At 37.2% G+C, this 25,624-nt stretch overlaps 1 protein-coding gene across 1 annotated transcript in view; it reads right to left on the bottom strand.

The window, feature by feature from the left end:
* Nucleotides 1-25,624, bottom strand: part of LOC135209770 (girdin-like) — a 127,544-nt gene that overhangs the window by 80,852 nt on the left and 21,068 nt on the right. Inside the window, 1 exon segment of the mRNA XM_064242554.1 lies at nucleotides 15,145-15,357. Coding sequence (XP_064098624.1) covers nucleotides 15,145-15,357 — 213 coding nt within the window.

Consider the following 25,624-nt stretch of genomic DNA (forward strand, 5'->3'; position numbering starts at 1 on the left):
GTGAAAGGCAAAAAGAGTAAGAGCATTACCGAGATAAAAAAAAAAATAAACTAAGTAAAAAATCCGCCACAGTCTCTCCTGCGCAATCGAGTTTTCTGCACAGCGTATATTACTGTATGAAACTCTCAGCCGCGGCCGAGGAAACTTTCAGCCATGGCCCAGTGATGACCTGTGTGGGTGGCACCTATAGCTGCGCCATACGCACGATCATGACTAAATTCAACCTTTAATCAAATAAAAAGTACGTAGGCTAAAGGGCTGTAATTTGGTATGGTTGATGACTGGAGAGTAGAAGATCAACATACCAATTTGCAGCCCTCTAGCCTTAGTAGTTTTATAGATCTGAGGGCGGACGGACAAATAGCCATCCCAGTCGTTTTCTTTTACCGAAAACTAAAAATCTAAAAACTAAATCCGACAATACATAACACACAGAAGAGAAGACAATGAAGAAACAGTGGCAGTTGCTGGGAATTGCACGAAGGTCATTGACATCAATAAATTAAAATTCGATTATAACATCTCGAGTGCATTCCACTGCAAGACTCCTAGGTTAATATTGGACGATATTTATCATCGTTATTAACCCTGAATCAAATTCACCTTCTCTTCCCTCATTGTGGTCAAAGCTAAATACTAACAGCAACTGATACGATATATATAATTCACTCCGGTTATATGACACAGCATTACTTGCAAGAATCCCAGCTGTAATGGGGACATCTATACATCATGTCATCTATATAACTTTCAGTCAATTATATTTAATAAAAATGACACAACACTGCAAGATTCAAGTTACGTAACATAATTAAATGAAAACTTTTGACAAAAAAATATCAACATTATAAACAAAAGACAATCTGTCAAAACACTGGATTACAACAGTTCTGTCAAACTGGTTCTAGAGCATGACTTCCATGTCATTTTCCATACAGTAAAGGAAATGTAAGAGTGTTACAGGTATGGTTTACTGTATTACAAAACCCTGAAAACATACAGGATTACCTCGCATGGAAAGAGCGAGTCTGCAGTGTGCTTAACTTCTACATATTTTCCTTTTTGGTTATCGTTTGAGGACCGCATCTTTGATGCCGTAAAAAGCGTTTAAATCCTTCACAACCAATAAGATTTCCCCTGGAATGATTTCCTACGCGTCTTCTACTCTTGTCTACATCGTCATCAGTCGAGCGGAGCGGCCCTAGGGCATGACTAGACTTGATCAGTGCCGTAGGATTTCACTGCGTCGTAAATAGTTATCTTAGGGTATCTTTTCGCACTATATGCAGAGAATCATACTTAGCGAGAGAGAGAGAGAGAGAGAGAGAGAGAGAGAGAGAGAGAGAGAGAGAGAGAGAGTTAAGTAAAGAAGCCCCTCAAAAACTGCAGACTAGACTTCGCAAAACCTTAGAGAGTGGTTTCATATTTTAATCTGTATATTGAAAACGTTTTCATATCATCGCTAAACTAAAAACAATTCGTCCTCATATATATAATATTTATTAAGGAATATATACTATATATATGATAGTATTATATAATATATATACTATATATACATATATATATATATAGTATATATATATAATAATTTATATATATATATGTATCTATATAATGTATAATATATGATCCATATATAATATATATATATATATATAATAACAATATATCTATATATATATATATATATATAGATATCTATATTTATATAAAATTTAAACACATACATTAGTGTGGTACAGATGTGTTAAGTTATTTTTTGCAACTAGCAAAACAAACAAGTTTCGAATACCTCTTCCAGTATCCCTTTAAAAACCGTTGTTCCCCAAACGTTTTACGGTGCCCTGACGATAACAGTAGATTTGCGTACAAAAGAATGCATTAAATTACATGCAGAAACATGAGATATGCAAATCAGCCGATTATGTACATGAAATCCACGGACAGTACTATTCACATCTGACATGAAGAGTACTATGAAGGGTCACCCCAACCTTTTCTTTAACAGAAATGTCAATGTATATCATATAACCTGAAATTTTTTTTATGAATTTTATAGAAATATCTGAATTTGAGAGTAAGTCACCTTCGACCCAAATAAAACCTTCAATTATAACTTTGATCAGAAGCAACTACTTGCACTATTTAAACTTCAATTTGTATAACAGCGAAGTTGTCGCTTTTAGTGCTAAAATACCTTCAACAGCAAGTTCCTAGCAACCGGTTTTCTGAAGACCCTAAAACCAGGTAACTGCTAACTACACGGCTGGAAGGAAGCAGGAAGCCATCGACGATAACATCGGCGGGTCTTGGTGACAAAAGACCAGTTTAGTCCGGGTCAATCACTATAAAAACTGACGTGACGATTCTTAACAGGCTAAGGACCTCGATACTAGAGACAGGAGCGGGTGCACGCCTACATAGCAGACGCGTATATACAGACGCCCTGATATTTTTCGGATGAATTTTGTGTCTACATTCGCTCCAGTTGCCAGGTAATAGGGATCACCTCGTCGAGGCCTTTCCCCCTTGAGAGAGAGAGAGAGAGGAGAGAGAGAGATAGAGAGAGAAAGAGAAGCAATGATCTACTATAATATATTTCGCCAGCAGATCCGTGCCATCTCTCATGTACTAGTTCCGTTTCTACAACGACTATGGAGTTAGAGATTACCTCGTCGAGGCCATCCCGTACAGAGAGAGAGAGAGAGAGAGAGAGGAAGAAGAGCACTTTAAGTGTAGATTTTGCTTATGGTTCTTTTCCAACTATCAAGGAGTTGCAGATTACCTTGTACACCAAGGAGTTAGTTCCTTCGAATAGCCATGGGGATGGAGATGTAGTCGTGGCCCCATCGTACGTGAATGTGTGTATGTATGTATGTATGTATGTAGTATGTATATATGTGTATATATATATATATATATATATATATATATATATATATATATGTGTGTGTGTGTGTGTATTATATATATATAATATATATATATTATATATATATATATTTATATATATATATATATATGTATATATATATATACACACATTATGTATGTGTTATGTATGTATGTATAATATATATATAAAATATATATATATATATATATATATATTATATATCATATATCTATTAAATAACAAAAATATGCACGTGATTTTGTATATGAGCCAAGCCACAAGGAAAATCTTGAAAAGAAACGACAGTGAGCCAATTACTTACGTGTAATTAACACATCTGTGGGCACAAATTACGCGAAAGTACTTATCACTCTGTCGTTTCTTTTCAAGTTTTTCCTGTGGCTTCAGCTAACATCAATGTTGTATGTATGTTTGTATACAGTATACTGGTGTAACTTGCTTTAGTTTAATTCCAATCAAATTCCCCTCCCCCGCTTCGTGTAGACAGTGGCAAATGTGCCACTGGATCAACTCTATCACTGAGAGAGAGAGAGACAGACCTTGTCCAAGTCCTTCCTACATAGACAAGAGAGATCTCAGTCCCTATCCTTCTAGAGTCTAGACTTATAGGAAAACCAGAAACAATGAGTAAAAACGCGCTCAAGCTTCTTCGACGCAATCAAGGTTTCTGTACAGCGTATAATCAAGGTTACCGAGAATAGATCTATCTTTGCGGTGGACTCGGTATAATGCTGTATGAGCCGCGGTCCTTGAAGCTTTCAGCCACGACCCGGTAGTGGCATGTCCTATAGAGTTACCAGACTCGCCATCATGGCTAATTTTAACCTTAAAGTAAAAACTACTGAGGCTACAGGGCTTCAATTTGGTATGTTTGATGACTGGAGGGTGGATGAGCAACATCATTTGCAGCCCTCTAGCCTCAGTTGTTTTATGAGATTTGAGGGCGAACAGGAAAAGTGCGGCCGGACAGACAAAGCCATCTCATTAGCTTTCTTTTACAGAAAAAAGAAAAAAAAAATCCTGTCGCCTTCAACACCAGACAAGTCAGCAAGAAAGTCAATGTAACGGGCGGCAGTGATTTCATTCTGCCAGAATCCTCAGAATCACGTATTACTTCACATTGTGAGCTTCAAGATAAAACCCACAGTCTACCATCACTAGGGTCTCCAGGCAATAAATAATTACGTTTGTGGCTAACCAAGGGAACATTGCAACTTTGCCTTGAGACGCAAGAGTATGAGTGGCCTCTACATTCCTCGAGTTGAGTTGAATATGGAATTTAGGCCAAAGACCAAACACTGGGACCCATGAGGTCATTCAGCGCTGAAATGGACATTGACAGTAAAAGGTTTGAAAGATGTAACAGGAGGAAACCTCAAAGCAGTTGCACTATGAATCAAGTGTTAGGAGAGGGTGGAAAGTAAGATGAAGAAAGAGTATATGAAAGGAGGTACAGTAAAATGAACGAACGTGATTGCAGCTAGGGGCCGAAGGCACGCTGCAAAGAACCTTAAGTATGCCTACAGTGCACCGCATGAGGTCCACTGATGGAACTACCCACATAGGGTTTAGACTCCTCCGATAACCACCTCGAAGAACGAGACAAACTTACCAAAGTGATCGATATAAAAACAAAGCTTTCGATCATCTGAATAATCATCTTTCATGTATGCAAATGATCAACGTGATCTTGATAAGCAAACCCAATTTTAAAAAAACGCAGCTGCTCCTCAACACAAGCTAGAAAAGACAACTCTGATACAATCACCGATGCATAAACCTTACTCTTCCCCCCCCCCCCCCCCCAAATGAAACCTACATTTCCTTAATCATTGTCACAGACCACAACCCCCCATAGGGGTGGGATAGTGCCGTCAGTGGCCCTCATGCGGTGCACTGTAGGCATTACTTAAGGTTCTATGCAGCGTGCCTTCGTCCCCTAGCTGCAACCACTTTCGTTCCTTTTACTGTATCTCATTTCATATTCTCTTTCTTCCATCTTACTTTCCACTCTTTCCTAACACCTGATTTATAGTGCAACTGCTCAGAGGTTTTCCTCCTGTTACACCTTTCAAACCTTTTGACTGTCAATTTCCATTTCAGCGCTGAATAGCCTCATAGGTCCCAGTGCTTGGCCTTCGGCCTAAATTCTATATTCAACTCCACTCAGACCACAACCAAAGAAGCAAGACATCGTCGCGAAATTTTAACGCTAAGTGAGATCGTAAAAACAGAAGACTAAAGCTTTCACGACTGGGACGTATAACTTATCTATTCCTAGAAGTTCATCGACTGAGATTCATTTATCATCAAGTAAGAAAGAAGAAACCTAAGAAAGACCCCTGCACGATCATCAACAGCAACGATGAGCGAAGCAACTTGACGCTTGACAAAACAGACCAATTGAGAAGCTTGATAAACATACGCATTGTCAAACCGCCGGAAACACCAACGCATTAACATGCAATGCTACTCGCCATCAGCAACATTCCAGGGTACGACTCTCAATTGCATTTCATCGCTATCAATCAATGGCAAGTTATGGCCGTTCTTCGCCATGCTCAACCGGTGTATTCATTTGTTTTTTCTCTCTTTCTCTCTCTTTAATTCTCACGTAGTCGACTGCTTTTGTCCAAATAGCAAGGCTTCCACTTGGCCCCAACAGTGACTGTACAACTACTGTTGCCAATTGGTATGTGTTTGCCCTCCCAAATGGGTATAAGACCCTTCCAAACAGAGCCGTTGGGCCAATGGTATAATGTTGCCCTTCCCAAATGGGGTATAAGACTTAAACAGAGACGTTGCCAATTGGGTATGTGTTTTGCCCTCCCAAAATGGGATTAAGGACCTTAACACAGAGCCGTTGGCCAATTGGATATGTTTGCCCTCCCAAAGTGGGTTATAAGACTTACACAGAGCCGTTGCCAATTGGATGTGTTTGCCCTCCAAAGTGGGTATAAGACTTTACCACAGAGCCCGTTGCCCAAATTGGGTATATGATGCCTTCCCAAATGGTATAAGACTTACACAGAGCCGTTGCCCAATTGGTATATTTTTGTTTGCCCTCCCAAGTGGGTATAAGACTTACACAGAGCCGTTGCCAATTGGTATGTGTTTGCCCTCCCAAGTGGGTATAAGACTTACACAGAGCCGTTGCCAATTGGTATGTGTTTGCCCTCCCAAATGGGTATAAGACTTACACAGAGCCGTTGCCAATTGGTATATGTTTGCCTCCCAAGTATAAGACTACACAGAGCCGTGACAATTGGTAGTGTTCCCTCCCATTGGGTATAAGACTTACACAGAGCCGTTGCCAATTGGTATGTGTTTGCCCTACCCAAATGGGAATAGACTACACAGAGCCGTTGCCAATGAATATGTTTGCCCTCCCAAATGGGTATAAGACTTACACGGAGCCGTTGCCAATTGGTATGTGTTTGCCCTCCCAAGTGGGTATAAGACTTACACAGAGCCGTTGCCAATTGGTATGTGTTTGCCTCCCAATGGGTATAAGACTTACACAGAGCCGTGCCAATGGTAGTGTTTTGCCCTCCAAATGGAAAAAAGACTTACAACAGAGCCGTTGCCAATTGGTATATGTTTGCCCTCCCAAATGGGTATAAGACTTACACAGAGCCGTTGCCAATGGTATGTGTTTGCCCCACAAGTGGGTATAAGACTTTACACAGAGCGTTGCCAATTGGTATGTGTTTGCCCTCCCAAATGGGAATAAGACTTACACAGAGCCGTTGCCAATTGGTATATGTTTGCCCTCCCAAATGGGTATAAGACTTACACAGAGCCGTTGCCAATTGGTATGTGTGCCCTCCCAAATGGGTATAAGACTTACACAAAGACGTTGCCAATTGGTATGTGTTTACCCTCCAAACTGGGTATAAGACAAAAACCCTGCCAATTGGTATGTGTTTACCCTCCAAACTGGGTATAAGACTTAAACAAAGCCATTGCCAATTGGTATGTGTTTACTCTCCAAACTGGGTATAAGACTTAAACAAAGCCGTTGCCAATTGGTATGTGTTTGCCCTCCCAAATGGGTCTAAGACTTACACAAAACCGTTGGCAATTAGTATGTGTTTACCCTCCAAACTGGGTATAAGACTTACACTAAGCCGTGGAAATAAGAAGTGAAATTAGCGTATGTATTTGTGTATATACATAAATATTAAGAGCCATTTTATCATAATTGCGTTACTAGGAAAACTTGAATTCATTGAAACAGTTTGTAAAGGCATCCACTAAATTGGCAACGATGTTTAAAGTATTACATCCACAATCGCTTCAGATTAATTCTCGTTTCCTTTCAAGACTGATTCACGACGCGTAACTTGAAACTCACAGTCATAAACCCTGTCATTTTCCGACGAGGTCTTTTTCCCCCCAAAACCCGGAATGTAAATCGCGTTTCCTGATGGGCAGACAGGAAGCTGCGTCATCATTATCATCCTATAACGGAAATGATTCACCCTAATGAGAAACAGCATCTAAATCGAGACTTTTTCATGTCGTATTTCCATTCTTTCTTTCGAAGTTGAGAGAAAAAATTTGATCAGATCTCGAGATATAGCGTGTTATCATTAAATAAAAATATAAAAAAAACATGATGACTACTTTAAAAGAAGATTTCTTGACTAAACAGAATATAGAACTTAGGCCAAAGGCTTTGTTTTGTCCGGCCACACTTTTCCTGTCCGCCCTCAAATCTTAAAAAAAACTACTAAGGCTAGAGGGCTGCAAATTGGCATGTTGATCATCCACCCTCCAGTCATTAAACATACCAGATTGCAACCCTTTAGCCTCAGTATTTTTTTATTTTATTTAAGATTAAATGAAAGGGAAATTGACAGTAAGAAGGTTTGAAAGGTGTAACAGGATGAAAACCTCGCAATTGCATTAGGAAATTTTTTTTTAGAGAGGGTGGAAAGTCAGATAGAAGAAAGAGAATATGAACGGAGGTACCATAAGAGAATGAGAGAGACTGCAGCTAGGGGGCGAAGGGAAGCTGCAACAGCCTTAAGTAATGCCTAATATGTACCACGTGAGGTGCACCGACGTCACTGCCTCCCTCCGGGGAGACGAGACCTTGAGTAGTCATCTACTAATCTCATGAAGTATCTATAAGCAAATCCCCGATCGTTTCTATTCTCAATCAACTTCTCAATTGATGAACTCCCCTAAAAATACCTGTTACCCAGTACAGGTGACGATCTTTTCAAACTTTTGTTAGTCTCATGTATCAAATATTTATAGATATTCCTTAAATTCTTTAAACGTCTCTCCTGAACGTAGCAAAAATGACAATACTCCAAAGTGTCGCTTTCAATACTTAAAAGAAATGAAAGTCCAGCAGAGAGCTTCAGTTTCTTGACAGTTTTAGCATCGACATCGGTTACCATGAGAATAAAAAGTACATTTAACACCCATTATAGGGTCCTTAAGGACTAGGAGTGATTCAAAGACAAAATATCACTTTAAACAAAAAAATATCAAAATTTTTTTGTAGAAAGTTTATTATTCTGTGATTGCACATAAGCCGTGCAGCCATGCGTGGTCAATTGATGGTCAACACAACTGAGACTAGATATAGTCATCAAAGTTTAGTTAAAGTGTGTCCAAGATGAGAATTGAATTTAATACAGAATTGAGGTCAAAGGCCATGCACTGGGACCTATGAGGTCATTCGGCGTTGAAAGGGAAATTGACAGTAAAAGGTTTGAAAGGTGTAGCAGGAGGGAAAACTCGCAGTTGTACTATGAATCAATTGTTAGAAGAAGGTGGGAAGATGGAAAGAGAATATGAAAGGAGGTACAGTAAAAAGAAGGAAATAGGTTGCAGCTAGGGGGCCAAAGGCACGCTGCAAAGAACCTTAAGTAATGCCTACAGTGTACTGCATGAGGTGCACTGACGGCACTAACCCCCTATACGGGGGTGCAAGATGAGAGCATTCCCTCTCCCTCACCACGATGAGAGAAGCTCAAAAGATGAAAATTAATGATCACCACGCAATGCATCCCATCCCACCGACTTCTTTATTATGCTTCATAGTCACTGAATCCTGCATCAACTCGAGTTAGCCACGTTCAGTCCTTGACTTGCCCTTCAACTTCTGGGTTTGTTCGTCTTTCTTAGCTGTTGATTTGCTTCTCAATTCATTGGTTTGTGTTCCTTTATTTAACACTCACATCACCTTTACCCTCAGTAATTCGTCCTTTCCCGAGTCGTCTCTACATCAAACTTTTGGCTGAGTTCTTTCGTTGGTCAGTGACAAGTCTATTTCCAACAGTTCCCAACACTTCAGCCGGTAGTTGATTGGGACTTTTTTTTCGGTAAATGATTGAGACATTTATCTATTTATTTATTTGTTTTTATTTATTTATTTATTTATTTACTTATCTTATTCGTGCTGGGACTTATTTATTTATCTATTTATTTACTTATCTTATTCGTGCTGGAACTTATTTATTTATTTATTTATTTTTGTGCCTGTGCCATTTCGTCCTTGATCCTTGATTTGCCATTGTTTCCAAAAGTTTCCGCACCTTCTTTGTATCAGTGCCATTCGTTTTACACCTTCAGCATTTCAAGATCCTTCAAAGTAGTTCCGTTCATCCCCAGAACAATTCATTTCTTTACGTCTTTGTTTTTTAGGCGAGAGTCTTATTCCAAGGTACTTGAATAACCGAGTAGCTACTCGCTAAACATGCGCTAAATAACAGAAAATCAAAATGACTTAAATGCACGAAAAAGTAACTCATAAGTCTTAAATGACAGAAATTCAAAATGACTTAAACGCACGAAAAAGTAACTCATAAGTCTTTAAATGACAGAAAATCAAAATGACTTAAAAGCACGAAAAAGTAACTCATAAGTCTTAATGACAGAAAATCAAATGACTTAAAAAGCACGAAAAGTAAACTCATAAGTCTTAAAAATGACAGAAAATCAAAATGACTTAAACGCACGAAAAAGTAACTCATAAGTCTTAAATGACAGAAAATCAAAATGACTTAAACGCACGAAAAAGTAACTCATAAGTCTTAAATGACAGAAAATCAAAATGACTTAAACGCACGAAAAAGTAACTCATAAGTCTTAAATGACAGAAAATTAAAATGACTTAAACGCACGAAAAAGTAACTCATAAGTCTTAAATGACAGAAAATTACAATGACTTAAACGCACGAAAAAGTAACTCATAAGTCTTAAATGACAAAAAGAAAATCAAAATGGACTTAAACGCACGAAAAAGTAACTCATAAGTCTTAAATGACAGAAAATTAAAATATGACTTAAACGCACGAAAAAAAGTAAACTCATAAGTCTTAAAATGACGAAAACATCCAAAATGAACTTAAACGCAACGAAAAAAGTAACTCATAAGTGCTTAAATGAAAAGAAAATCAAAAAGACTTAAAATGCTCGAAAAAGTAACTCAGTAAGTCTTAAATTGACAGAAAATTAAAATGACTTAAACGCACGAAAAAGTAACTCATAAGTCTTAAATGACAGAAAATCAAAATGACTTAAATGCACGAAAAAGTAACTCATAAGTCTTAAATGACAGAAAATTACAATGACTTAAACGCACGAAAAAGTAACTCATAAGTCTTAAATGACAGAAAATTACAATGACTTAAACGCACGAAAAAGTAACTCATAAGTCTTAAATGACGAAAAAGTAACTCATGCGTCATAAACGTAAACAGTGTACGTTTAAAAACCAAATGTCTATAGAAAAGTTAGAGTAAATTAATGTACAATAATAGATTATGAGACCTGATCGCCCACAGATTGTCACAGACACTAATCCCCTGTAGTTAATAACGAATCATTTCATAAACGAAATTATGAGATTAATTAAACAGACTCGAAGATTCGGAGTGCGAGTAGCAACGGCCACAAATGACAGATAATTTCCCCAACACGACAAGATATTTTCAATTTCAAATTGCCAGAGACAACTCATTTCCTCGATGGCGCAAACTTCCTCATAACGCAAAATCCCCAATTTCAAAGTTTCTCAGTGTGGCCCACCTCTCACCCACCCAACGACTAAGCGAACGCCAGTCTAACCTGTTGAAAGCATAAGCGGGTGATGACAAGCACGGCTTCACCCTCATTTGTTTCGCAACGAAATATAAAGGTGCTGTGAATGGGTTCTCGGTGGGGCGTAATGAAATTGCTCGTTACTGAAGAAAACGCTTAGAATAGAATACCGAATTTTGGCCAAATACAAGTTCCTCGTTGGACTACCGATCTCAGGGTCCGGGTTCGTGGACTCTTGGAATTTATTTCTGGTGGTAGAAATAATTTCTCGATATAATGTGGTTCGGATCCCACTATAAGCTGTAGGTCCCGTTGCTTAGGTAACCAATTGGTTCCTAGCCACGTAAAAATATCTAATCCTTCGAGCCAGCCCTAGGAGAGCCGTTAATCAACTCAGTGGTCTGGTAAGACTAAGATATACTTAACTTTGGCCAAAGCCAAGCACTGGGACCCATGAGGTCATTCAGCGCTGAAAAGGAAATCGGGAGTAGTAAGATTTTATAGGTGTAAAAGGAGAAAAGAGAATATGAAAGGAGGTACAGTAAAAGAAACCTAAGGGGTTGCAGCTAGGGGGCCGAAGGCACGCTGCAAAGACCTTTCAGTAATGCCTACAGCGAACCCGCATGAGGCGCACTGACGGCACTACCACACCCTCCGGGATCGTCTACCTGGAGGGTGACGCAACACTTAAGACTGTCGAAGACGTTTGTACATTTGCAACAGGTCATTCATGGCCACAGGACGTCAGTCTCATAAATCACCGGAGAGAAACAATGAACGGCCCAGACCAGTCATTTTCACGGCCAAAAGACGAACATAATACAAGATCGTCGAAAATTACAGACTGCAGAGAATACACTCTGTTCCTCCGTGTAACTTTGCAAGTTCGCGTTCTGCCAGCCCTTCAGTATTTCGTCACATCTTTCTATGAACTCGACCAGGGACTTGTCTTGGAGTGACGCTCTCAAGTTAATTACATTCCTCGTTGAACGAATGGTTTACGTGCTCGCCTACCTATTCGGTAGTCCTGCGAACATGGAACTAGAGGAATTTGTTTCTGGTGATTAGGAATTTATTTTTCGATATAATGTGGTTCGGATCCTACTATAAGCTGTATATATGTCCCGTCGCTAGGTAACCAATTGGTTCCTAGCCAAGTAAAAATATCTAAGCCTTCGGGCCAGCCCTAGGAGAGCTGTTGATCAGCTCAGTGGTCTGGTTCAACTAACATATACTAAAATTATGATCTTACCAAGAACATGTATCAAATCAGCAATGTCCACTCACATATAAAAACTGAACTTTAAATTACGCACTCCGAGATATGCCTATAGCACCTATTTCACATAGATCCACGTTCCTAAAACATAAAACAATCAAATCCTGAAACATTAAACAATCAAATCCTAAAACATTAAACAATCAAATCCTAAAACATAAAACAATCACATCCACAAAAAGGCACAATTTCAACTTGTCACCATTTCTGGATCAAAAATGGGTTGTACATCACATCACAAAATTTAATGAAAATCTGTCGATATGGTGTTGCAAACATAAGAGAAGAGAACCAAGGCGTGATCAGACCTCCAGCTAACGCATGTTAAAATAGTCCGTTCTTTCACTAGCGAATATTAAAATAAATAAGCTAGATCTTATTAGAAATAATTGTTCTATGCTGTTTAACAAGCACATTACTTATTCTTCACATTTTCATTCTAGTAATTAAATCGTAAATATCATATACTAAATTCCTGTATCCTTAACCATTTTTTCAGACCCTTTTAGGCTTTCTTACACTCCATCAACAACAACAAAGTAGTTAGTAGGCTTACTCTCCCAGTAAGGGAAAACAAAAGCTTCAAGATGTAATACAACAACAAAAGGGGTGACACTACACCCTCTCTCTCTTTCTCATCGACTCGGAAATTTTGCACAATTAAACTTTCTACAAAAAAAATAAAAATCCCTTGACATTCCCAACTACCAGGAGCGGATTCAAACGTAACTACAGTGACAATGCATTTATGCGTAACAATAACAAAGTTACTCACACAGTTACCATAAAGCCTTGCATCAGAGACAATAACACTCATTAAGAACTTTCTAAGAACTCCTTGCAACTTCCGCAAAGCGCGTCTCCTCTAATCAACTTCAAGTTGACTTTTGGGTGAAGTTGCGCACGAGTTATAAAAAAAAAAATCTCATTACGTCAGTGAAAACAATACAACTTATGAAAATGTGCGTACCATTACTCGTGCTTTTATGTAAAAACAATAGCATACTTCTTTATACCGGACATTTCATTACTTAGGAATTTATCATCTGAAGTTTTTAATATTTATATCATAACATAACTGACGATTTTAGTAGCCAAACTCGATCTTGCTACAGCCGAGAGTTAGAAAAATAAAATGTTACTCAACAAAAACATCGCTTTAAACTCCATTCTAAATTGGCTTTAACATTTCAGTTTTAATTTTAAAAGCTGCTCGTGTATTGTTGTCGTAGACTTCATGTGTAAGTGTCTTTACAGCTTATTAAATATTAACTATGTTATTAAATATTGTCATCTTTATCATTCTTCCTCTTGATTCCTTCCCAGTTTACCTAGAGTATTTGTTTAGAATTTTGGTTTTAACTAGACAAAAATTCTTTTGTAAGATACAAAAATAACATCCTAAGTTTTTTGTAACTATGGAACTACTGTAATTCTGTGATTAATAAAATATCTATCTATATATCTCTGAGTCTAGGTTAACTGTCTTATGTATAAAAATTAAGTTAACAGTTGCAGTCACCATAACATAAGTGACATTGCATAAATAAATAAATGATGATTAAGCATATAAGTACCTTTACAAATAGGCATCTATTCTTTGGACAGAGGGATATCACCAAGCATCAACAACACGATACAAAAATCTTTCAGGGAACAATCCTATAGTTTTCTTTTTAACCATAAGCTTCCAACATTTCCTAACAAACTGTCTAATTTCTCGAAGAACTAAAATATGAAACAAGTAAAACATCTGATTATGTTTGATGACTGGAGGGTGGATGATCAACAAACCAATTTACAGCCCTCTAGCCTCAGTAGTTTTTTTAAGATCTGAGGGCGGACAGAAAAAGTGCGAACGGACAGACAAAGCCAGCACCCATTTTTCTTTTCGGAAAACTAAAAATACGTAAATCTATCATCCAGTCACTACCAACTTTATTACACGTTCATAATGTATGAAAAACAATAGAAGAATAATCTAGACAAGGAACTTACAGCACACAATTTTCCTCAGAGACCTTTGCGAAAATACATCCATATTCCCACACAAGTATTACATCTATGAATACTTTTTTTTTTCTTACAGACTCGAATATAACTTCCCAAGCCCACGGTCGATACTACTATACCTTCTAACGGTGAGAAAGTATGCGGAGGGCGTGTGACCTGACATTGAAATAGCTCTCCTAGCTCAAGAGTGACGTAAACGCAGGAGGGTTCCATGATGATATCTACTATACACGAGGCCTTGGAGAACGGAAGTCCTTGTGGCTTATGAACTGTCAAGTTGGGGCAAAACATAGTGCGACCAGAGAATGAACTCTCACTGAATTTCCAAGGTGTATTACCGAACTTTTCACATTGAACAGTTTTTTTTCTTCCCTTTGAACATACATAATTACATTATATATTTTTTTCCTGGTAACTTTATTTCCAACTGTTTTTCATTCGTTCCTTGACGATGTCTTACTAAAGACGAAAGCGCCTGGAATTCTGCCTATCATTTTCCTCTGGTATTCGCTTATTTAATGAAGTCACGTGCATCTACAGTGATTTTTTTAAAGCATATCACACACACTTTCCATTCAAGTCGCCCATTTGCACCGGTTAACAAGTAAAACCGCGACCGAATTGATTCATAGGTTTCAGGCATAATGCCAAGCACTGGGGCCACTAAGGCCATTCAGCGCTAAAACGGAAATTGACAGTGAAAAGGTTTGAGAGGTGTAACAGGAGGAAAGCCTCGCAGTTACACTATGAATCAATTGTTAGGAGGGGTTGGAAGGTAAGATGGAAGAAAGATAATATGAAAGGAGGTAAAGTAAAAGGAATGAAAGTAGTTGCAGCTCATCATAACCAACAACCAACCGGTACTCACCTCCTTGATGCATTCGACGATCGAGTGCTGGACGTTGATGTCGAGCTTCTTGATGTTATCGATGACGTCTTCCTTCCTGGAGGACTGGACGGCGCACCCCAACACCAGCAGCAGCAACTGACGGACCTCCTCGACGCCCGCCACGCCCTCGCCCGCCTTCGACAGCTTGACAACATCGGGGAGGCTCAGGACCACCGTCTGGTTCAGTGCGTCCTGCGGGAATACAATAAAGGATATCAGGTTATACAGAAAAGTATCTACATTTCAGGAACACAAAAATTATAATTATTAATTAATTGATATTATTGGTGAAACAGTCCAGTGTTGAGGTGCAAATATATATTTCAGAAATATAATATATGCGAAAGTCTGCGGGGAAGAAATATATCAGGATATACAGAAAAGTAACTAAATTTGAAGAGCAGAAATTATTATTATTATTATTAATTAATTGATATTATTGGTGAAACAGTCCAGTGTTATAGGTGTAAATATATATTTTAGAAATATATATGCGAAAGTCTGCGGGAATAAAAAAAAAAAAAAAGGATACCAGGCTATACAGATAAATATCTAAATTTGCGTAACACATTTATTTTTATTAAGTAATTGATATTATTGGTAAAAAAAATCCACAGTGGTGTAGGTGTAAATATATATTTTAGAAATATAATATATAAAAACGTTAAGCAAAAGAGAACTTTCGAGAACCTGAAAAACACTAAAGCAATCTTGGAAGCAGAGTTGCCGCCTTGACCTCACTCAGTGTGGTAAACAACTATACGTCAGTGTTGCCAATGCAATTGCATCCACATAATTGTCAAAGTCGACTATCAGTAGGAGATGGATATTCCATTTTACTTTTGAAATTTTTAAACGCATTTAAACTTTCAATAAGAATTAAATAAATACATTTTGTATATATTTTGCTCATGGTAGTTTTTTTCAGTATCAAAGCTTAATTGTCAAAATCTAAAGCAACGTTATAAAGTCGTAGTCAGTGTTGCCACAGAGAGATGCCAGATAGCGACATCTGATACCAAGTTATCAGACAAAATCAACAAAACAGCAACACTGCTTGAAAATCAAACTGACTGACCCATCGGTAGAACTACCAAAGTACTATAAGTAGAAGTCGCTCGAGACGAGTAGCTGGTACGGAGAACGATGGTAATTTCCTAAACTACGAAATTGGCTATCTTGATATTTACGACCGGTTTTCTACTGTTAACGACACGTTTTAAACAGTTGCCTGTTTCTTCAAAACTTTTTTTTTTCTTTTTTAAGTCAGACTAAGGAGGAGAATCGAGCAGGTTCTCGAAAGCTCTCTTTTGTGTGGGTGTGTGTGTGTGTGTGTGTGTGTGTGTGTGTGTGTGTGTGTGTGTGTGTGTGTATATATATATATATATTTATATAATATATATATTTCTATATCTATATATATAATATATATAGATAGATAGATACATATATATATATATATATATATATATATATATATATATATATATATATATATATATATATACATATATTCTAAAATATATGATAACACCTACACCACTGTGGATTTCTTCACCATTTTATTGACACATGTTATTATTATTATTATTATTATTATTATTATTATTATTATTATTATTATTATTATTATTATTATTATATTGATAAGAATTCACGTGAAGAACGATTTGTATCATAAAAATCCACAATTATATATAAATATAGTTTACTGTACAACTATGGATTTTTATGATATTATTATTATTATTCATGAACATGAACCTTATTCGTATGGAATACGCCCATAGGGGCCACTCACTTGAAATTCAAGCTTCCATAGAATATGTTGCTCATTAGGAAGTAAGAGAAGGTAGATAATGCAGACGAGATCTCACTTATTAAAAATAAAAAAACAAATGAATACATAAAATTGTATTAAAATGCAAGGAAATAGGATGAAGTTCTAGTTAATGTGAAAGAACAAAATGTATAATAAAATCGGTCGGATGAGAGAAACCCGACGGTGATAAAATCGACATCATAAAAACAAAAGTGCAAAACAAAACTTAGATGGCATAAAATTGTTTTATAATAATTTTCGCATAACGACGTTTGATCGTGACGTTTAGCATCATTCAAACATACATATTGCATCAAGCGAGCGCTGTCAGGGAAGAATAAATAGTCCAAAAAGTCTGCGTCGAACTCTGCCAGCCGACAAACTAAATCAAAATACACAAAGAAGGAAAGATTCAATTTGTCTCCCACGTTTCATTTGGAAAACCAATTGCAAAGACATCGACGACATATGCAGCAGGAAATACACACACGAACGTTCTATATACTTTGTGACTGGCTTGTGATTGATCTTGTATATAGTCGTCATTTTGACCAATTTGCTGATCGAAATATTCGATGATTTGCTCTCTCTCTCTCTCTCTCTCTCTCTCTCTATACATACACACACACATATATCTATATATATAAAGTCTCTGCCCCTCCCCTCAATGGAATGCCCGAGAATCGAACTCACGGCCACCAAAGTGGCAGGCCAAGACCATACCGATCACGCCACTGAGGCGCTTACCACCACCCTCTTCACGCTATAAATAAACAAGAGAAAGTGTCTATGGACAGGAACCTTGCTGCAGATGACGGGTAGAATTCACGAACTCGAGGGTCAACTGGTTCGATCAATATTTCCCAACGAGCTGCTGTCTCCCCTACCTTCCCGATCCCCCACGTAAACGCTCCCACCCAGGCTGGACAAACAGATTTGCAGAAGGAGGATGGATGTCTCCCCAAACTAACCTGCCACACAGGGGCGGACAAACTGGTCTGCAGGAGGAGTATGGATGTCTCCCCAACCTACCCCGCAACCCGGGGCGGACAAACCGGTTTTCAGGGGGTGGGTGGCTGTCAAGTCTGCCTTACAGTCACCCAGGGAAGGGCAAACGTGAAAAATGCACACGGATTTTATCATCATAGATACCTTCTACTACAAGAAACACCCAAAAACAATGAAACTGAATTATTAGATCTCAGATGTGCTTGAGCCTATAAGATATGACTGATAAATTTCTAAAACTCATTAACAGAAATTTTCTCTAAGGAAAGATATTAAATCAGTTAAAAGAATAGATGGGAAAAGAAGAAAACCATTTCCATCGATAGGATAAAATATACACCTGGTATACTTGAGGTATGATTTCGCTTCTCTCCGTTCATTTCTTTCGTGCAACGCAAAAATGAAGGTGTACACCAGCTCCTCTCTAGAGTCACTGGTATGGTGATGGCGAAAAAACCAAACGTCCAAGGTTACATCAACTGCCTGATCACCATCAAACCAGTCGACCAACGTGGACAATTTTCCCACAGAGCGTGAAAGACCAGTCCCTTTTTGTCAGCCCTTTCTCTCTTTCTCTCGCACATGGTCTGTGCGAGTTTGTGTTCTATTATTATTATTATTATTAATTTCAGCAGATGAAACCTATTCACATGGAACATGCACACCAAAGGGGCCACTGACTTGAAATTCAAGCTTCCAAAGAATGTTGGTTTCAACCTCCCACCGCAGACCCCTTACTACAGCAGTAACTGATCATGATACAGGGCCAGTGATTTTTCATCGCCCTTCAAAAATAACAGTCCGTTGCCGTTAAAAATAACAAAATCTGTTGCCTTCAAAATAGCAGAGTTCGTTGCCTTCAAAAACAACAGTCATAAATAAGTCTGTTGCCTTCAGAAATAACAATGTTCCCTTCAGAAGTAACAGAGTCTGTTACCTTCAGAAATACAAATCCGAGTTAAACGAAGGTCCGCATGAACTGTCATAGCGATCACCTAGACCGCGATTGCGATATTCAACTACTTCTGTTTCAGCGTTCCCCAGTCATGTAATACCACAGTATTTTTTTTAAAGCAATTTTCAGTACATGCTAGAATACTCGCATATTTGGCAAAATATTTTTTTAATCTTGTCCACAACAATCTAAAATCAAAATGGCATCAAGTAAACAAATCACTACCTTACTAAACGAACATGAAAATATAAAAAAAGCATCCAAGTCTTCGCCCCAACTCAATTTAAATCAAATTTCGAAAATAGTACCATGACATATTCAATATATTATTGGCTTTTTCATGCAATTCCCTTACAATCGATAGAGCTGTTAATTTTCTGGCAGAGCCGATAGACACCGAGCTTCCCAATATCATAAAAGGTGTTCTGGAGAAGTTTCATCATTGTCAAGGTTCGGTGTATAAACAAACTTAACGGTCGTTAGTGGAGCGTAATGAGGCCGTTGGAGAAATTTGGCAAAGACAGTGTCTGCATGTTGTCACTATACAATTTAGGCTGAAGCATTGGGACCTATGAGGTCATTCAGCACTGAAAGGTGAATTGGGAATAAGAGGTTATAAAGGTGTAACAGGAGGAATACTTTGCAGTTCCACTATAAAACATTGTTAGCAGAGGGTAGAAAGCAAGATGAAAGAGAGAATATGAACGGAGGTTCAGTAAAAAGAATGAAAGGGGTTGCATCTAGGTACCAAAGGAGCGCTGCAAGAAAACCAAGTAATGCCTTCAGTGCACCGTTATTTAGTAAACGGCGTCCATAACCTAAACTTTATGACGCAGGTTTTGTAGTCATAAATCATTATTTAGTATAAAAAAAAATTGCTTACGCTAATGTAGTCTTTGCACAAAGAGACCATCAAATGCATTAAATAAACATTATCTGTTGTGAATTATTTCATTATTCCTTCCCTATATTAAACAATGCATTTATCATGAGAAAAGATGCTTACGAACGTAAGTGCATAATAATGAAATTCGGAGAAAATATATTCCACAGATTTCATACGTCACTGCTCCCGGCGAAACCACCGCAGAGCAAAGTTGATAACACAGCTATAACTATATCAACCCAATCTGAGGAGAGGGGAGCCAGGCGTGATCATTAACCGTCATTAATTCCGCAATTGCCGACCTGATTACTGACCGCAAGGTCGCCTCATTAATCTTGAGTTACGCTATTTTTGGGCAACGGAGCAAACGACGGCTGAGGCTGAAACATCAAATGACAATTTTATACATTTTTTCACAACAGTGCCAGATTTTACACACAAATTCGGGATTTTTTTTTCTGGATAGTGACGTCGGTTCCCCGCTCTGCCAACGAGGAATCAGAGGAGTTTGTTTCTGGTGATTAGAAATTCATTTCTCGATAGAATGTGGTTCAGATCCCACAATAAGTTGTAGGTCCCTTTGCTAGGTGACCAATTGGTTCCTAGCCACGTAAAAAATATCTCATCCTTCGGGCCATCCCTAGGAGAGCTGTTCATCAGGTCAGTGGTCTGGTTAAACTAAGGTACACTCAACTTCAACCTTTGCAAAGGCGTGTTTAGTAAAAGCCCGCTGGGGGTGACCGTACACTGAGAAAATGTTTACAGAATTTTGAAGACCTGTTTGGACTTTAAAAAAATCAATGCTTATAATCTGTCATTTTTTATTCCTCTTTCCAGTCTTTTCCCCTGATATTGACCCCCAAGGGTTTTAATCCGGTATACGTTTGTTTGTTTGTATGGTGTTTTTACGTTGCATGGAACCAGTGGTTATTCAGCAACGGGAATCCGGTATACGTATCCACCTTTGAGACGTGTTTAGTACAAGCCCGTTGGGGATGACCATATAAACAAACAAAAGACTTTAAATATCATAAGGATAATGACACCCAATAAATATTAGTCCTAGATAACGACCCCCGAAAACCCTTTGTGGGGGGGAGGGGAGGGGGGGGGTCACTATCTACGAAAGATCCAAAATTCGGGTTATATATCTCGTGGAGTTGAGCACAACACTTTTGACAGTATACATTTTGCCAGAACAATGATTTTTTTCTCTCCACAACTGCCTAGTTCACTGCTCAGGTTAACAAAATAGAATATAGAATTTAGGCCATGGACCAAGGGCTGTGACCTATGAGGTCATTCACCGCTGAACGGGAAATTGACAGTAAAAAGGTTTGAAAGGTGTAACAGGAGGAAAACCTCATAGCAGTTCCACTATGAATCAATTGTCAGAGAGGGTGGAGAGTCCGATTGAAGAAAGAGAATATGAACGGAGATACAGTCAAAGGAATGAAAGAGGTTGCAGCTAGGGGACAAAGGGACGCTGCAAAGACCCTTAAGTAACGCCTACAGTGCATCACGTGCGGTACACCCTAACTGCAGTAGTTCTTTTGTTAAAAAATATCCATTTCAGTATTAGATAATATTCAAAAATATCCATTTCAGTATTAGATATCAAAACAATATCCGTTTCAGTATTAGATAATATTCATGAATATCCATTCCAGTATTAGATAATATTCATAAATGTCCATTCCAGTATTAGATAATATTCATAAATATCCATTTCAGTATTAGATAATATTCATAAATATCCATTCCAGTATTAGATAATATTCATAAATATCCATTTCAGTATTAGATAATATTCAAAATTATCCATTTCAGTATTACATAATATTCAAGAATATCCCTTTCATTATTAGATAATATTCAAGAATATCCATTTCAGTAATAGATATTAAAAATAAAAACATTGAACATTTCAGTTAGTTAAATAATAATAACTTGCGTTGATTACAAAGATCTAATGCGTTACTCGTATTAGGTAGAGTTTGCATTAAAGCATCAATCATCAAACAACTGAAATCAGGAAGTTATTACGTCTAAATCTTTCAATCGATAACAGCAAAACTTGCATTTAATGCAGTCTGAAAGCAACGGTTAATCTCCAGCTCCTTAAAACCATTGTAGATTAACGATAAATTGCACTCGCCACGAAGATGAAACTTGAAAAGATGACTCCATTAAAAAAAATACATTCAAGTCTTATTCTCGTAATTACACTTCCAAGCAGCAGCCAGCGAATGACTGTTCATTTCACAGTTGCTGATTTTACGATGATTTCGTGGGCTCATCTGAGAGATGAAAACGAGAAGTGGACTCAGTTCTCATAAAAAGTTACAGTGTTTCCTTTTATTAACAACAAGTACCATATTCTACCGTAATTATTGTACATCACATTGAAACGGACGAATTCTCAAAATTTATGTGTGAATCTGAAGAACCAGTAGGGATTTTGCAACTGATAGGGAGTTCGTAATTGCGAAGTAACAGATGTTGAAGCACAATATGTAAAAGTCAATAGAAGACGGCTAAATTCACACACATACACATGCACACATATATTATATTAATATACATATACATATATGGAATCTACTGGCCACTTTCTACAGATACGTTCGTAACTGTAATAGCCACAATGCCATCATAACTTCTCGAATTCTTCGCGCTTTTTGGATGTGCATGTCACTACAAAGCCTTAGATCCAAATGAAAGAAATATGAAGTAATTTGTTTGTATTATATATAAATAGCACATAGATCCATACGTATCCATATAATATATATATTTATATATATATATATATATATATATATATATATATATATATATATATATAATATAAGACATTAAAGACGGATATGTTTCGGTGGACTAGCTTTAAAACAGTGTTTTAAATGGCCCTTTTATACTTATGACGTATCCTGTTTTAACAAAAGAATTTATTTACATATATATATATAATATATATATATATATATATATATATATATATATATATATATATATATATATATATATATATAGACATCAGAGGGTTACCGAAACTCAATAGATCAATTAAGGAGTTTATTATGAGATACGTTTCGTGTCATCCTGACACATCATCAGTCTGTAATGTAAAATCAATTCACATTTATAAAAATATAATTAAAGTTTACATGCTATTTAAAAGGAAAACATAAAATACTAAAGTTATTCATAAAAATTATAGTTAAAAGCTAAAAATACTAAAATTATTTAAAAGGTGACATTAAAATTGTAGACATTTAGCATTAAAAGGAATATTGAACCTTAATAAAGCGAGGGACAAGAAAGGAATGGCTGTAGGACCGCCGTTTGCCCAGATCTCGACTACGCTAAGAAAAGTTGAGTAGGGGATTGACTAGAATTGAGAGAAGGAACGAGGTGCTTGATATGTAAAGACTCAAGTGTCGTTATATATGGCTATGCTTGGTATTGTCAATTATCGAAAAATGCTTTTTGTTAATTTCAATTTTACAGAGAGCTGCATGATTTCTTATATTAGAAAGTTCAGGATTGGTTATCCTCTGGCCAGTTCTGTAGCTTACTCCCAAATGACTGGAATATCGAACTTGCAACAAGCGTTCGTCGATCCAACGTAAGTACCGGGACACCCCGGGCAAGTAAATTTGTAAAGTAATATTGGATCGCATAAACGGTTGCAAATTCTCTTTATGACCAAGAAGTGAGCCTATTTTGAGAGGATTAACAGGTATTAAATTAACTTTTGAGGCTTCCGAACTCTTTCTTCAATAACTTGATACGGTCTCCTAATTTATTTTGAAAAAATATGGAATAGTGGCGTATAGGGTAATTTTGGTACATCAAATGAAGGGGTATTTTCCGTGAAGTTTAAGTTAAGTAATTTGTTTACCATTTTATAAAATACCTCCGTAGGGTACGAGTTAGCTAAAAAATAATCTTGTAAAAACTCAATTTCAGTGTGGAAAGATTTCCAATCAGAAGCATACTAAGTGCTCTAAAGACCAAAGTGGAGATGGCATTTTAATTTAAAATTTATGAAGCACGAACTATAAAAATTATTCCCCATTCCTGAAGGTGTGCTTCCTATAGACAGGAAGTATTAAACTTATTATTATCTCTGGTTATCTTGATATCTAAGAAAGGTAAGCAGTTATCTTTTTCAGTTTCTATGGTAAAGTTTATGTTACTGTGCTGAGTATTCACGAACTCCAAAAAGGCATCAGCCTGCCATGCATGTCTAAGTAAAATAAAAGTATCATCTACATATCTCTTGTAAAAAGTTGGTTTAAAAGAACTTGGGCATTCGGCTAAAAATTTTTTCTCTAAAAATCCATAAACACATTGGCAAAAATCGGGGGCTAAAGGGCACCCCATGGCCACGCCCTCGACCTGCGAGTACAGAAGACCATTAAAAACGAAAGCGGAGTCTTGCACAGCAAGTTCCAATAATTGCTTAAACAAATTTCTATTAAAACCGTGGAAAGTGTCATCAGCATTTAAAAAAACCCTGTCTAAAATAATGTTAATTGTCTCTTCTAAGGTACATTGGTAAATAAATAAAGGTCCTACATCGAGACTAACATATAGTGATCCGAGTCCTGCATGACAATAAGTTTCTGAAAGTCGAAGCATTTTTATTGTATGTTCAGGTGAGGGAGTTCATTAAGTAACGTAACAATGTATTTAGAGAGTTTGTACGTTGGGCTATTATAAGAAGAAACAATTGGTCGGATAGGACAGCCCTCTTTGTGAATTTTGGGAGACCATATAAAACGCTAAAGGATGACCCTGTAACAAAAAGTTTTTGATACGTTTCTTCCGTTATGATTTTCTGATTTTTTAGTTTCCTCAAGAATCTGTTAATTTTATCTTCTCGTTTAAAGATTTCTAAAAAGCTTGGTTCACCTAAATATTTAAATTTAGAAGTATCAGAAAGTATTGTTATAACCTTGTTTACGTAGTCTTGTTTATTGAGGATAACCACACCTTTGCCTTTATCAGGTCTGCATATTATAATATCTTCTTGCTCTTTCAAGGACTTAAGTATTTTCATATCCTCTCTTTTGAAAAAGGTGTCCACTTTACCTTAGCGCTCTTATATGTGTCATGCAAAGCAGTTGACATTCTCTGTTGCAAGTTACTCAAATTGTCAGTTAAGTTAAGACCCTTGAGTCTCTGAAACAAGACCTCCGTTCGAGGTCTTGTTTCAGAGACTCAAGGGTCTTAACTTAACTGACAATTTGAGTAACTTGCAACAAAGAATGTCAACTGCTTTGCATGACACATATAAGAGCGCTAAGGTAAAGTGGACACCTTTTTTCAAAAGAGAGGATATGAAAATACTCAAGTCCTTGAAAGAGCAAGAAGATATTATAATATGCAGACCTGATAAAGGCAAAGTGTGGTTATCCTCAATAAACAAGACTACGTAAACAAGGTTATAACAATACTTTCTGATACTTCTAAATTTAAATATTTAGGTGAACCAAGCTTTTTAGAAATCTTTAAACGAGAAGATAAAATTAACAGATTCTTGAGGAAACTAAAAAATCAGAAAATCATAACGGAAGAAACGTATCAAAAACTTTTTGTTACAGGGTCATCCTTTAGCGTTTTATATGGTCTCCCAAAAATTCACAAAGAGGGCTGCCCTATCCGACCAATTGTTTCTTCTTATAATAGCCCAACGTACAAACTCTCTAAATACATTGTTACGTTACTTAATGAACTCCCTCAACCTGAACATACAATAAAAAATGGCTTCGACTTT

The sequence above is a fragment of the Macrobrachium nipponense genome, chromosome 38 (genome assembly GCF_015104395.2).
Source record: "Macrobrachium nipponense isolate FS-2020 chromosome 38, ASM1510439v2, whole genome shotgun sequence".
Classification (NCBI taxonomy): Eukaryota; Metazoa; Arthropoda; class Malacostraca; order Decapoda; family Palaemonidae; genus Macrobrachium; species Macrobrachium nipponense.